Source organism: Erigeron canadensis, chromosome 4 (genome assembly GCF_010389155.1).
Source record: "Erigeron canadensis isolate Cc75 chromosome 4, C_canadensis_v1, whole genome shotgun sequence".
Classification (NCBI taxonomy): Eukaryota; Viridiplantae; Streptophyta; class Magnoliopsida; order Asterales; family Asteraceae; genus Erigeron; species Erigeron canadensis.
The window spans coordinates 43,551,786-43,566,723 of NC_057764.1; the positions used below are offsets into that span (position 1 = coordinate 43,551,786).

General features: G+C 35.8%; 3 protein-coding genes across 4 annotated transcripts; 1 reads left to right on the forward strand and 2 right to left on the reverse strand.

Moving 5' to 3' along the window:
• The first annotated feature begins 1,738 nt into the window (after positions 1-1,738).
• Positions 1,739-6,303, forward strand: LOC122595340 (glyoxylate/hydroxypyruvate/pyruvate reductase 2KGR). 2 transcript variants are annotated; one of them, XM_043767685.1, is made up of 2 exons: positions 1,739-2,313; positions 5,595-6,303. In XM_043767685.1, the coding sequence occupies exons 1-2, from the start codon at positions 1,879-1,881 to the stop codon at positions 6,111-6,113; spliced, it is 954 nt and encodes a 317-aa protein (XP_043623620.1). In that variant the 5' UTR covers positions 1,739-1,878; the 3' UTR covers positions 6,114-6,303. The 2 variants fall into 2 exon arrangements, with proteins under 2 accessions (XP_043623620.1, XP_043623621.1); XM_043767686.1 differs by lacking the exon at positions 1,739-2,313 and adding an exon at positions 3,542-4,091.
• An 817-nt stretch (positions 6,304-7,120) lies between these two features.
• On the reverse strand, positions 7,121-8,435 carry LOC122596024 (glyoxylate/hydroxypyruvate/pyruvate reductase 2KGR-like). Its single transcript, XM_043768521.1, has 2 exons — positions 7,968-8,435; positions 7,121-7,773 (listed from the first exon to the last, which is right to left on the reverse strand). The coding sequence occupies exons 1-2, from the start codon at positions 8,403-8,405 to the stop codon at positions 7,255-7,257; spliced, it is 957 nt and encodes a 318-aa protein (XP_043624456.1). The 5' UTR covers positions 8,406-8,435; the 3' UTR covers positions 7,121-7,254.
• Positions 8,436-8,821: 386 nt separating this feature from the next.
• Positions 8,822-14,710, reverse strand: LOC122596584. The gene is made up of 2 exons (XM_043769192.1): positions 14,561-14,710; positions 8,822-9,601 (listed from the first exon to the last, which is right to left on the reverse strand). The coding sequence occupies exon 2, from the start codon at positions 9,574-9,576 to the stop codon at positions 9,049-9,051; it is 528 nt and encodes a 175-aa protein (XP_043625127.1). The 5' UTR covers positions 9,577-9,601; positions 14,561-14,710; the 3' UTR covers positions 8,822-9,048.
• Between the last annotated feature and the right edge of the window lie 228 nt (positions 14,711-14,938).

A 14,938-nucleotide genomic window follows, 5' to 3' on the forward strand; every position in this document is an offset into this window, starting at 1 on the left:
AATGAAAAGAATGAACAACTTTTTTTTTAATTTTTTCTTGTCCTTATAGAGGTAGATGAAAAAGAGGGAGAGATATATATAAACCTATGCAAACAGGTTTATCTTTGTTTTGGAGATTTTTATTGATTTCACCAGAGAAAGATTTATTTTTGGAGAAACAAAAATGGAAAGGATTATTAGCAAGGATGAAAAGATGGTGGTTTGCATGGAAAGTGAGAATCAAAAGGAAATCAGAGTCTTAAGAGAATAAACATATGCCACATTAATGTTTGTTTTTTGGCCTGTGGATTTTGTTTAACTTAACACTAACTTTAAAATCAAGAAAGCATTAACTAATTCAAACAGAATATTACAAAATTTAAAAATTTGATTATTCGTTACTTTACAACAACTAAAAAAAATGCTAGATATTCAATTGTTATCCTTCATATATATATAAAAAAAAAAGAGAGAATGATTAAGATAGACGTATTCAATGTAATAACCTTTTTAACCCGCAAATTATAATCATAATCATTGACGAATCACTAGCCCATTCGATTATCTTTACTTCTCACATAAATCAATCCAACCTGGCTTAACATGAACCCCGATTTTTGTCACATGAAGTGAAAAATATACTCGTAGTATATTTTATAGCTTCTTTATTTTTTTCTTTTTTTAATTTCAACTTTCAATCAGAGCATATCCGACCCAGAGTGAAAGTGACGTGTTAGTGTTGCGATTAACCTAGTTGGTTTTGGAAATAGGACCATAGGTTTGACTTTTATGTTAGCCGGTTGTTATGTAGACCTTATGTTTTTTATATATGTATGAGCATGATACATTCGACCTTCGATTGGATTGAGCTAAGCATGGTTCAAAAGAATACTATATATATGAACTAGTCAAGCCGAAGTAATTGCACATGTCCAACAGCCGGGTTTGAGTCCTTTTCAACTCTTTTTTTCTGCGGTTGGTTGTGGTTTATAATCTATCGTCATTTAATGGTTTCTGATGCCCTATAGCGATATCACATAATAAGTCCTATAAGACGTGAAGTTCAAATGTGTATAAAGAAATTCAATTTTGAAAAGAAAACATGTAATTAGTATATACAATAAGTCAACAACAACTATGTCGTTAATCGTTATGTTACAAGCTACAACATGTAAATTCTACTGGTCACCTTGAAATTTTGCCCTTATTTCAAATTACTTTTCTTGTACGAGTATTTCTTAGATGAAATATTGGTGGTTAAACATTTGCAACATATACTCGTGGGCCGTGGCTCTCAATCGATATTATTGTCAATGTCGGTGTTAAGGTTAAAGTAACAGTCTTTCTTGTGACATAGTATGCCCCAAGTGTATGACTTCAGCAACATGAAAAGATAATTCTCGCAATTGCTAGATGAGATTACAAATGAAACAAATTTGCAAATAACTAAGTCAACATTGCAGGACTGATATAATTAATATTACCCGAAATGTATTTAAATAAAAAACTTTTTTTTATCTATCGAATGAATACTTTGTTCTCGTCATTTGAAGGTAAAAAATCTGTTTCAATCATGAAACCGATGGTGGTTGTATATTTGGATAAGTGGTTGAATAATTATATGTGGTGGGTAATATTCGTTTTTTAAATTTTTGGAAAATCTTATAGAAGTCATTTTCTACTCCCACTATATTTAATAAGCCTATTCGGCAATCGTTTGTTTTACATGGTAGTTTTTTGTAATACCCATGTGTTTTTTGTGTATCTAATTTTATTTTGATTCTAAACAAGACTTGTTAAATCAAACTTTTATTAACATTTAAAAAGAGAACCAGAGGCCAGGCGATCTCAATAAGCCCGAAAAGGCCAAACCAACCAGCCAACTTTCCTTGATAGATCATGGAAGCCATCACTGTACTCCAGACGAACCCGATTAATTCTTACCTCGAACAAGAACTCGACAAGCGTTTTAATCTTATTCGCCTTTGGAACTTTCCAGCTGATCAAAAAGAAGACTTGTTTAAGGAAGAGGAGAACAAACGTGACATCCGAGCCGTGGTTACTAACCCAGTCGTTCCTACGGACCGCGAGTTTATCGACTCGTTACCCGGTGTGGAAATCGTGTCAAGTTTCAGTGTTGGGTTAGACAAGATAGATTTGGGGTATTGTAAGGAGAAAGGGATTAGAGTTACCAACACGCCTGATGTGTTGACCGATGATGTTGCTGATATCGCCATTGGTTTGATATTAGCCACGTTAAGACGGATTTGTGAATCTGATCGCTATGTTAAGGCTGGATTATGGAAAAAGGGTGATTTCAAGCTGACTACCAAGGTTCGATTACCTTACTTAATTGATCGAATTTGCATACTTACTTGACATGACCATGATTTGGAATTTGTTTGGTATATACTATATGATTTGTTAACTAACATACTCCGTAGTTAGTTAAAAAAAAATGTACAACACACCTTTTTTTGTAAGATGTTTTTTTTATAAAAACAAGCTATTCATTTTTAAGTAAATGCATAACTACCTATGTCTGAATCACTCATATTTCGTTTTTGACGGAATTGAGAATTTTTTTATATCAACACTTACAGTTAACTTATTTTTATTACAGATATATATGAATGTTATGATGTCACAATATATGAATGTAGTTTTTAAATCTTTTAGTTTGCTATACAAAAAGGAGCGGCGGCAAAACTTGTTGTCTATTTGTCTTATATTTCTATGTAAATTACTAAGTTTTAAATATAAGATTTACTAAGTTATTCTTTAAAAATATGTATTGTTTGATTTAACTTTAACAACTGAAATTGTTGAAAAAGAATTCATTGAAGAGGTTTGGTTCGTAAAATTCTTTAAAACTTAGATGATTAAAATGTGAATTCATGTCATATCTTGTTTATTTAAGGAGAATAAAACTGTTTGATATATTAAAGAAAAAAATGGTAATCTTTCCAATTCGATCCAAGGAAGAAATTCGAAATTTTAAATAAATTGGATAAAATTTTAAAAATTACAATGAAACTAAAATTATTGGTAAAAACAAATTTTTAGTATTTATAAATTTATGTAAGTATTATTGCTTATATTTAAAAAAATATCTATCAATTATTTTTATTATTATTGATAAAAGTTTAGTATTATTACTTAAAATACAAATTCATTGATTATTACTATTATCATTAAATACATATTATGAGTATTATAATTTTATTTGATCTTAGTCAATCAAACACAAACAAATTAAAATCCATTAAAGTATTAATTCTATCTTATATTATCTCATCCATTCTGATTTTTAATTTCTTCATATATTAAAAATATTTGACCAAATGTCTTAAAAAACACTATGCAAATTAGTCGGTCCCTAAAAAAAGTTGTGATTGGATAGAAACGAAATTCCAAATAAATATTTGGTTTGAACATTTTGGATGAATACTTAAACTTCTTGTACATATAAAAAGCATATCAACTTAGAAAGTTTTGTCTGATTATTACTCGTGGTATTTTTCCCTATCAAATTTAATCCACATAAATATAAAATAAAAATAAAAGTAAACCAATAGTTTGCAACTTTTAGAAGAAAAACAAAACATCCTCGTCCCTGAATCATCTGTTTATTAGTAAGCCAATCAGTCGGTCAAAACCAGCATAGCCAATCAGTCAAACGGACCAGTATGGAATCCATGGGTGTGGTAATGACATTCCCAATGTCTTCATACCTCGAACAACAACTCGACGCCCGTTTCAACCTCTTCCGTCTCTGGACCATCCAAAACAAACCCGACTTCTTCAAACACAATTCCGCTTCCATCCGAGCCGTTGTCGGGAACGCCAACGTCGGCGCTGACCGAGAACTCATCGACTCGTTGCCCGCTCTGGAAATCGTGTCGAGTTTTAGTGTTGGGTTGGATAAAGTAGATTTGGGGTATTGTAAGGAGAAAGGGATCAGAGTCACAAACACACCTGATGTGTTGACTGATGACGTGGCTGATTTGGCTATTGGTTTGATTTTAGCCACGTTAAGAGGGATTTGTGAGAGTGATCGATATGTTAGAAATGGCTTGTGGAAAAAAGGTGACTTTAAATTGACTACTAAGGTACCAGGCGCTGTCACCACTACTTCCATTTTTCTCATTACATCTATCTATACTCTGTATATCTATCTCTATATTCTTTGCATTACATATGATTTTTTTTTTCTTTCGATATGTTTACCCTTGGAGATATGAGTTTGAATGCGAGTTCATTTCGGTTAGTCAGTTAGTGTGTGTGTGAAAATGGTTTCATGTATGGGCGTATGGCATTTAGAATAATGAAAACCTTGTAGAGATGGCCATATATTGGTATGGTATTTATATTAAATGAATGGTGGTATTAACTATACCTAACATATACTCTAAAAAGTTTGTCCTTGAGGATGTGTTAGAATAGGTGTCAGCGTTTGCGACGAATAGGATATAAACGGGTAGACAAATAGGGGTCCCTATTCGGGTTAAACAGGGAAAGTCAAGCCTTTCGCTCAGATGTATGCAGCCTAACCTGTATTTTTTGAGTTCTTTTCAGTCGTTTCCTAGACTTTCATTTTTGCCTCTATATTTGTTCTGGTCAATTGGTGCTTAGATATCATTTGCACAGGGGACTCATAAAAGCATGCTTGTTTGAACGTGGTTAGTTTTAGCTGGACAGAGAATGACGGGAAGTTGTTTTTATTCTTCCCAGATTTCTATGTAATGCTCCAGTACTTACTTTTAGGTAATGACTCATAGTATTATAGTCTATCAGCCACCTTTAATCCTTACCGTTATCATTGCCACCCTCTTAAACCCCCAACCAAGCACTACCTCTCCCTCATAGGGATCGGAGACTAAAGTTGATAACTTTTACACTTTATCTTGAAACGATTAAGTTGTAGACGATTAGGGCTGTAAGTGACTTCCCAAAAGAAATTCTGAAGTTTGCCATTGTGCAGGAGTTTATCTAAAGTTGATATAAGTAAAAGGGTTAGCATTGCCACCCTGGTATATATTTTTAATGAAGTCTGAAACATATCTATATTTTAGAAATGGCTAAGATTGAGATATTATATATGGCCGATAACATCTGGAGTTTGCTCCTAAGTGAGGTCGTTAACTTGCCTACCCCACACGGTTATGTCACTTGGCTAATGAATTGTTTAGAGCCAAACTGAGGAAGCTACAGCCTGCAGGTTCCTTAACTTTCAGCATGCAGATAAGCACATAAACCTGACAATGTGGCTGTATTGCTGTAATATAGGCTACATTATGTAAAGATTACATCAGACTGCTTAGTTAATAATCTCCTTCGATGATGATTTGCTGAATTCTTTGTTTCCCTTTATCTCTCCAAAAGGAAAAAAAGAGTTCAATGCGTTTAGCTATATAAACTTCGTTTGCTACTCTTTGTTTCCTTTGGCTACATTATGTGGCTGTCTTGCTGACAATCTATTTCACATTTACTGTAGCTCAATGCATTTAGCTACATAAACTTAGTTTGCTTTCTTAACTTGGATTCTCTGGCCCACCCAGAAAATCACACAGAATTAGACTATGGTTATTCATCTTTAACTTTCAATCTTGCAGTTTAGTGGCAAAAAAGTTGGAATCATAGGTCTTGGAAGAATCGGCACAGCAATTGCTAAGAGAGCTGAAGCATTTAATTGCCCCATTAGTTACTATTCCAGATCACAGAAACCAGAATCGAAATACAAGTACTTTCCCAGTGTTGTTGAATTGGCTTCTGACTGTCAGATACTGATTGTGGCCTGCCCATTAACAGAAGAAACCCGCCACATCATTAACCGTGAAGTCCTTGATGCTCTAGGTCCTAAGGGGTTTCTGATCAACATTGGGAGGGGCCCACACATAGATGAACCTGAATTGGTATCTGCTCTTGTTGAAGGTCGGATAGCTGGTGCAGGTCTTGATGTCTTTGAGAATGAACCTCATGTGCCCGAGGAGTTGTTTGGTCTTGATAATGTAGTCCTGCTGCCCCATGTTGGGAGTGGAACTGTGGAGACCAGAAACGCGATGGCTGATCTTGTGATCGGAAACCTAGAAGCTCACTTTAACAAGAAACCACTGTTGACACCAGTGGTTTGAGTGTATAACAGTGATGACAGTGACATATCAGTGACTTTAATCATTTGGTCACTGTATGTGCTGCTTGTTTTTCATCTCTGATTATTTTAGCAGCTTTATTGATCTTCTGTACCATGTCCATTTCATGGATTCTGCAAGGAAAATAAATATATATGCAAACCAGACATAGCATGATCTTGTTGGTCAACAATTCACCTTCTTTCTGTGTCGTTTTAACTTGGTGCAGAGGTTGTTCCAGTTGTTTCGATCTGGTTGAACACTTCAATATGCTATATTTTAACACAAGTATAATTAGTTAGCAACTTAAAACGCTCAGCATCTTCTGTCAGTGAATATGCTAGGATTTGAAGCTGGTTTATCTCCCTTCTGTCCTCTTTTTATGTTTGATTCTTTAATGGCGAAGATCATGACAACCAACAAATGTTTCTTTACTAAAACAGTAACTTCATTCTTATGATGCAAAAACTCTGATAAGTTTGTTTTTTTAAATGTTTATCGACCTGTTAAATTACAGCCAAAGTAAATCTTAAATTGGCGGATCTACGGGAACAGCTAAACATAATTCAGGACTATTCAAAGTAGAAAGTCCCCTTCTTACGGATACATCTCTATCTGGTCTAATGTTTGCTTTGTGTAAATGACTAAAGGATCCATGTTCATACAATGTATCATAAAAATCTAGCGTTGTACCTGTTTAATAGAATGGTACATTGAGTAAAAGTGTGTTGGGAAGTCAAAGTTTCCATCTACCCTCAACTCTTTCTAACACCATACTGAGCTGACCTTTTTTTTTTGAACAGCAGTGGTGATTGGACTCAGCGGCATGCCTCTTCATCGTCTGGTAGAGATCGACCACGTTGTGTTTGATTTAACTTGTTTCAATTGTTTAAGTATACGATGTTTTCCACATGAGATATAAATGGTCCAATTGGTTCAACACTTAGTTCATGATACATAATCTCAAAGCAACTTTACAAATCAAACCAATTGGCAGATGACCGTTTCAGTAAAAAAAACAAACACGAGTTCATTTCACTCAAAAGATTGCTTGCCTTATCAAGTATACAACAATGAAAAAGATTACAAGATTATCCTTCTCACGCGATACAAAGGCAAAGAAAAAAGTATAACTGATCCAGATCTAAACTACTGGAGTTAACAGTGGCTTCTTGTTAAAATGAGCCTCTAGGTTCCCAACGACAAGATCAGCCATCGCCTTTCCAGTTTCCACTGTGTCACTCCCAACATGAGGTAAAACGACTACATTATCAAGACCAAAGAGCTCCTCGGGCACCTCAGGTTCATGCTCAAAAACATCAAGACCGGCACCACCTAGCCGGCCTTCAACAAGAGCAGACACCAATTCAGGTTCATCTACGTGTCCGCCCCTCCCAATGTTAACAAGAACCCCCTCTGGACCCAATGCATCAATGACATCACAGTTAACAATGTGACGGGTTTCTTCTGTCAGTGAACATGCCACAACCAGGATATCACAATTGGAAGCCAATTCAACAACACTGGGAAAGTACTTGTATTTGAATTCCGGTTTCTCTGATCTAGAATGGTAACTAATGGAACAGTTAAATGATTCAGCTCTCTTAGCAATAGCTGTGCCAATTCTGCCCAAACCAATTATTCCAACTTTTTTGCCAGTAAACTGCAAGTATTACACACATAAATATGAAAAACCAGTAATAGTTCAAGTTAAGCATTTACAAATAGTATAAACTTTATAAAATTATACCATAGTTTCTGCAATATTTGAGTGACTTAAATTGGTATAAACTTTATACAAGTATATCATATTGAGACCATGTATGGCAGCATTTAGAACAGAGGTAAGAATTGAACCTTGGTAGTCAGCTTGAAATCACCCTTTTTCCAGAATCCAGCCTTAACATAGCGATCAGATTCACAAATCCGTCTTAACGTGGCTAATATCAAACCAATGGCGATATCAGCAACATCATCTGTCAAGACATCAGGCGTGTTGGTAACTCTAATCCCTTTCTCCTTACAATACCCCAAATCTATCTTGTCCAACCCAACACTAAAACTTGACACGATTTCCACACCGGGTAACGAGTCGATGAGTTGTCGGTCTGCACCGATGTTAGTGTCCCCGACAACGGCTCGGATGGAAGCGGAATTGTGTTTGAAGAAGTCGGGTTTGTTTTGGATGGTCCAGAGACGGAAGAGGTTGAAGCGGGTGTCGAGTTGTTGTTCGAGGTATGAAGACATTGGGTATGTCATGAGCACACCCATGGGCTGCTGCTGCTGCTGTTCCATGATGTTTGGTTTTGTTGATTTTTTATTGGCTAGTGCTAGTCAGTAAATAATGTCCGAGGACGTGTTTGGGGATTTATAAATGATTGCTCTGTTACCTAATCCAAAATTACTCGTAATGCACACTATGTTTATTAACTTGAAATGTCATTAGAGTATTTAAATCGATAAAACAAGAATTTTTCCGAAGTCATGTCATCAGATACTTATCATTGTAAATGTTAAGTTTATAAAAATTTAACTTATATAAACCATCAAGTCTTAATTTATCTTTTCATAAGCTTATCATTGTCAATGTCCTATAAACCATGTCACGTTTCAGTCTAATATTGCTTCTTTTTAATTATCAAATACGAGTATCAAGTTAATTCACTTGGTGAAAAAAAAACACACACACAAGAATTTGACTCGTAAAAACATGGAAAGGAAAACAAGAGCCTGCAACTCACCCTTTCAGGCTTTCAGCTATCAAACTCATAATAACTAACTACGTCTTGTTTAGTCGAACAAAAAGGAATACAAACTTCAACGACTGCTCGAGTTTTACGCTTTATATTGCGTACTGATCTGAGCCAGATTCTAAAGATCTATAGCAGAAAATGAAAACATAAAACTATTTGACTACTACAAACATAAGGTTAACACATCATATACAAACTTCAGTCAAGTCTGGCCTTTTCTCGTCTTCTTCTTCCTGCTCCTTTGATGCTGTATTAGTTTCAGATTTCTTACCGTTATCCTTTTTCTCTCCTATCTTTAACCCTTGCAATCCATCAACACATGATTTCTCTGGCTCATCTGGCACATCTGGTTCCACCACCTTATCTGGCATACCCTCTCTGCTGCCCACGACCACCTCGTCTCCAGTCATTGCAGGTAACCCAGCACCTTTCTTTGGCACACAAGCGCCGGGCAGACCAGCCTCAGATGTGACTCCGGTGAGCTTATCACCGGAAGTTCCATTATAAGGCCATGGGTCGTTAACACATTCTTCGTCAGATTCATCATCTGATGTGTGGAAAATACGTGAGCGAACTGCAGTAGCAGCTTTGAGAAAGGCTTCTTGTATAGAGTCTGGGGGGAGTGCACAGTCCTCAAGACCTGCGTCTTCAAGACGAGGCGGCTGGATTTTATTCAACAGGCTACCAACCTTCGCTTCCCCAGTGGCTTCCATCAGTCAATTCTTAAAAGTTCAACCCCTAGCACATGAAACAATAAATGAATATAAAAAGAATATATGGAACCAGAGCTCAATGACAAATAAACGTATAGTAAGTATTCTGAACGGAAAATCCGAGGTCACTGTTTTAACCCCCTGTATCATATTAAGCAAGACTGGCCTGTCGTGGAAACACCGCATATTTTTTTAAGACAACATTATTCATCGTGAGTTGCAAATATATAATAAGACAAGAAGATCAATATTCAGATCTGCATATCAAGTGACAGACACTTATGGAAACGTTTTCATTTTTTCAACTTTCTTTTTTTTCCCAGATAAAACACAAATTGCTAAAAATAAAAAAGAAATTAACAAGTATCATGCAATCAAATCAGTTTTTGACCACACCATCTTAAAGTGGCAATAATTAACTTAAGTGAAAAGAATATATGATGTTACCCATATGAAGGCAGTTCTGTACTTTCGATATAAAAATGCAAACAAAGCATCAGCTAAGGTTGCATTTAGTTGGAGAAAACTTTCTACAGTTTTATGTTTCTAGCTTTTGAAATAACCGAGGAGACTTTTTTATCTCTTGAATACTATTTAAAAGTTGTAAGTGTGTTCGAATACTACTGCAACTCTAATTCAGAAAACATGTTCAAATAGATAGGTTCTCATCAGTTTTCTAATTGGTATTGTTAAAAATAAATTAGACTACAAAATATACAACATCATCACTATACGCAAATATGCGTAATACACTTAGTCAGCTTAATAATAGCATGAGCATTCATCTGAAATTAATGTTACATACTTGTATGATCTAACTTCAAATACTTATAGCCACTTATGTTATCATCACTTGGTTGATTTTATATATCTGAATTCTTATGTTACCATTAATATTTCAAAAAAATAAAAATTTGACTTAAAAGTCAGAACCTGCCCCTAAGTGCAAGAAAATGACTAACACAAACTGAAATTACCGGAAACTAAGTTGATGAAAAACTTGATTGTAACAAACACTGAATCAAATGTATATACAACTTGCAAGAAATCTGATGGATACAAAATCTAATTAACAAGTCAAAAAGAAACAAAAACTTGATTATATACAAATGACCACAAGTAATTGGACAGAAAAAGAAAGTAACAAGACTAACAACATGGTTTTTTTACTTTTCAAGTTTTCATGGAGGTTTTTTTCTCTGATTTCCACAACTTAAGACACACCCTAAAGATTTCTATGATCCAGAATAGACAAAGCATAAAATAAAAAAATGATAGGTGATAAAGAGGACATGGTGAAGAAATCCTAATGAATGACGGATTTGGATATATTTTATCACATGGATTGAACATGGACACGATAAAACAAATAACTAGATATAACTCACAACCAATGCTCTCATTAAGTATGCGTGACTCAAGAAAGTCAAGGATGGAACTTTTAAGGGGCCAAAGGGGGTTCCAGCCCCTCCAAATTTTTATTTTTAATACCAATTTTTTATATATTTTTCAAAAATAATTTTCATTTTACATATTAGCCTCTCTAACAAAGCTAAATTTTATGTCTCATTGAATTCCGCCCCTCCATAGCAATTGTTCAAGTTCCGCCATAATAAGGAGCTTAAAAGATCACCTTGGAGGTAAAGAAGCATGGTAATTATAGATCAAGATGAAAAAGGCAGCGAACATGTACAAGCTATAAGTCCTCACCGAGAATATAGAAAGAGGATATAATTGCTTTTTCATTCACATTTTTTAAAGAGATGCCCTCCATTACCGATCAGTCTTGAGAACTAACCAGTGAATGAAGATCAATTTGTTCGGGTGTGGGAAATTAAGCAATGTCGAACGGACAACAAAAAATTCTAAACCTCAAAAGTCGTAAATCAACATTGGAGACGAGTGTATGCAAGAAAGAAAAAGGACAGCGGCTGAGAAGATTCAAGGGTCCAGAGTGTCAAGTTTCAAGACTTAATTTTATGATTAGTAATTTATTATTTTTAGTAATACCTTGTGCACCAAGTTAGGGTATTTTGTCTGCTTAATTAGATAAGGCAATAGGCCACCGTGTTTTATTCATTCAGAAAATTGTCTAGGGGTCGTGTAGGAGTTCCTGGTACTCAGAACCAGTTTATCTATATTAACAGCCAACTTGTTTCGGTTCTATTTGTGTTTATTCTTGAGGTTTTCACTTTTGCTGTGATTCTCTGCTTGGTACCTATCAATTGGTAATATCAGAGCCGTCCATTCTGTCATCTGCAGGTAATTCTGATCAATGGCACGTAAGGTAACTGAGGTTGATAGCGATTTACAGCACTTGAAGGCTGCTTCAGTGCATTTTCAATTGGCTTCTAAACAGTTCCAGGCAACGACAGAAACCAGGTTAGATAAATTTGAGTTGGCTTTGGTTAGGTTGCAGGAAACTACTGATAAGCAACACAAAGTACTGTTGGGGATGCAAACTCAGATCTTCGCGGCGCTGGCTAAGTTGACTCCAACCCAACCATCAGCGACGCAACCAGGAGTTACTATGCCTGTGACAGCTTCAGTTTTGATTCCCAGTCCTAGGGTGTCAACATTGAACGGTCCTGTGTCAAGGGGAGGCCCCAGTGGTTTGGGTCTGAGCAACGATGAAGAGGTGAGTGCCAACCGCCGACCTACTCCTCCTGGGTTTGTGGGGTTTAATTACTTCCGACCAGCGGAAACGGGAGGAGTTACCAGGGCTGAGGATACTTGGCCAGAAGAGCTCCGGAGTTTGGAACAGCCTTTGAATGGGGCAAATTCGTGGGATATGGGACAACCATTGAATGAGGCGGATTATAGGTTGCGTAAGTTGATGATGCCCATGTTTGATGGCGAGGATGCTTATGGGTGGGTTTATAAGATGGAGCGATTTTTTGATGTGCAGGGGTTCGTGTTACCGAGGGATCGTTTAAGGGCTGCAATTTTGTGCTTAGAGGGGCAGGCCCTTACGTGGTTTGAATGGCATGAAAAACAGGAACCATTTGGTCATTGGGACATGTTGAAAGATAGTGTCTTGGATAGGTTTCAGCCATCGAAGGCGGGTACTTTGCTTGAGCAGTTTTTAGCGATTAAACAGAGAGGAACGGTCCGCAAATATGTGTCTTTTTGAAAAATTGGCAGCTCAGTTGGAAGAAATTCCGGAGGATGTAATGATAGGGACTTTTATTAAGGGATTGAAACCGAAGATTCGTTTGTCTGTTTGTCTTTTACAGCCGCGCGGGTTGACTTCAACGATCAAATTAGCTATTATGATTGATGAAGAATGTATTGGTGGGAGAATGGATATTGGAAAGGGAGGAGTTAAGCAAGTTTCGGGACTTCCTGGGTTGGGGGTTAAAACCGTGACTGGAGGGTTGTTAACTGCTAAGACGGCGACGGGTGATACTAAGGGTGGGGATGCTAAGCCAGCATTTAAACGGCTTACTGACACCGAGGTTGCTGATAAGCGCGCTAAGGGATTATGTTTTCGTTGTGATTGTAAATTTGGACCAAGTCACCGTTGTCTGGAAAAGAGTTTGAGGTGTTGATCGTGTGGGAAGGGTTGCCAAAAGAAGAAGCAATCCACCTTGAGGACAAGGTGGTTCTTGGATGGGGTAATGACATAAATCAACATTAGAGACAGTGCATGCAAGAAACAAAAAGGATAGCAGCAGACAAGATTCAAGGGTACAGAGTGTCAAGTTTCAAGACTTAATATTATGTTTAGTAATGTAATTTCTTACTTTTAGTAATACCTTGTGTACCAAGTTGGTATTGTCTGCTTGGTGCAATAAGGCAATAAGCAGATTATCTTTTTTAACAGCCAAAACCAAATTATCTTTTTTAACAGCCGACTTGTTTCGGTTCTATTTGTGTTTACTCTTGCGTTTTGTAGTGATTCTCTACTTGGTACCTATCACATATACAGGTATACTCGGCAAATATAAATACGACACAATATCTAGTAACAAGATCTGTGTTTTCTTAACGGCAACAAAATCTATGTATGTTTGCAACCAATTTCAGTCATAAAATGCCACAACTTTTGAATGCACATAGAAGTTTAAAAGAATTTCATTCTTGAATTACACAATAAGCATAATAATACATACTGAACTCACAGCTTTAAAATGCCACGATGCACACCAAAAAGACATTAACATACCTAAAGACGTATAATCTACCCATACAGCACATTGCAGTATTTTGAAGCATAGTAAAGACATCAAATAACATAGTATGTCAAGCTCACATGCATACAAACAGATGGACAGTAATTAGTAGATTGTTTCTACTACATAATCTAGATTCAACTATGGTCATCTGGGTTATTTGGATACGCATATTTAGTCTGACACCAGAAAAAGCAACCTAAAGCAAATACTCTAAGCAAAAAAGTAAAGTATACAAATTTGGGCAAGACTTGGAATGCCAAAATAACAGAAAGCGCTGATGTATTGTAAATGCATGAAGTTTTGTAAACTGATTTCTGCAAATAACTAGATTTTATAAAAGTGTATGTGATCATAATTGAGAGACAAAATATTACAATTAATAAAGATGACAAGAGTTTCTTGTTAGCCCGACCAAGCAGGCAAGCACACTTGGACATATAGCAAAAATTACATGATTTGACAAAAAACATTTTGACCCCTTTTATTATCCAACCACCCAAGTTGCCCTTTATGTTTGCTAACTCTAGTTAACATGAATTGCAATGGACAATGCACTAGTTTCATTCAAATTTTAACCTGACCAAAACAAGTCACTGTGTAACTAAAACTACATAGACCAAGATGAAAAGTCAAACGCTTTCTACAAATTACGAGTCATCAAGAAAAAGAATAATACTTTCTGTTTCATTTGTGTTTATTGATTGAGAGATATTTGCATAATAATTTTATATAAAGATTGAATTATAACAAAACACATAAATTGGAATCGGAACTCAAAAGCATACGAAAAAGAAGAAGAAACTTACCTTTTGATATGAAGCTGATTGATAAAATTTTGTATAAAAATCCAATTGAATTGAAGATCAGATAAATTTCTGGGAGAAGAAGGCAGAAGAGGCGGGTGTCAATCTGATGGCACGTGTTACACTATTACCAATGTCCTACCGTATTGCAAATGTTTTTTTTTTTGAAAAATAAATAAATATTGGTATGTGGAATATTTGTTGTCTTAATCATCACTTTTTAATATTTCATACCTCATATAAACACTTCAACCAAACACCCCTCGAACTAAAAAAATGAAAATAAAACAAAACAACATGATATCTATGGGCTATGGCTAAGCATGTTAGTGAGCAGTCGATAAACAAATTGGGATATGAAATAGCTATAACTGAAGCCAT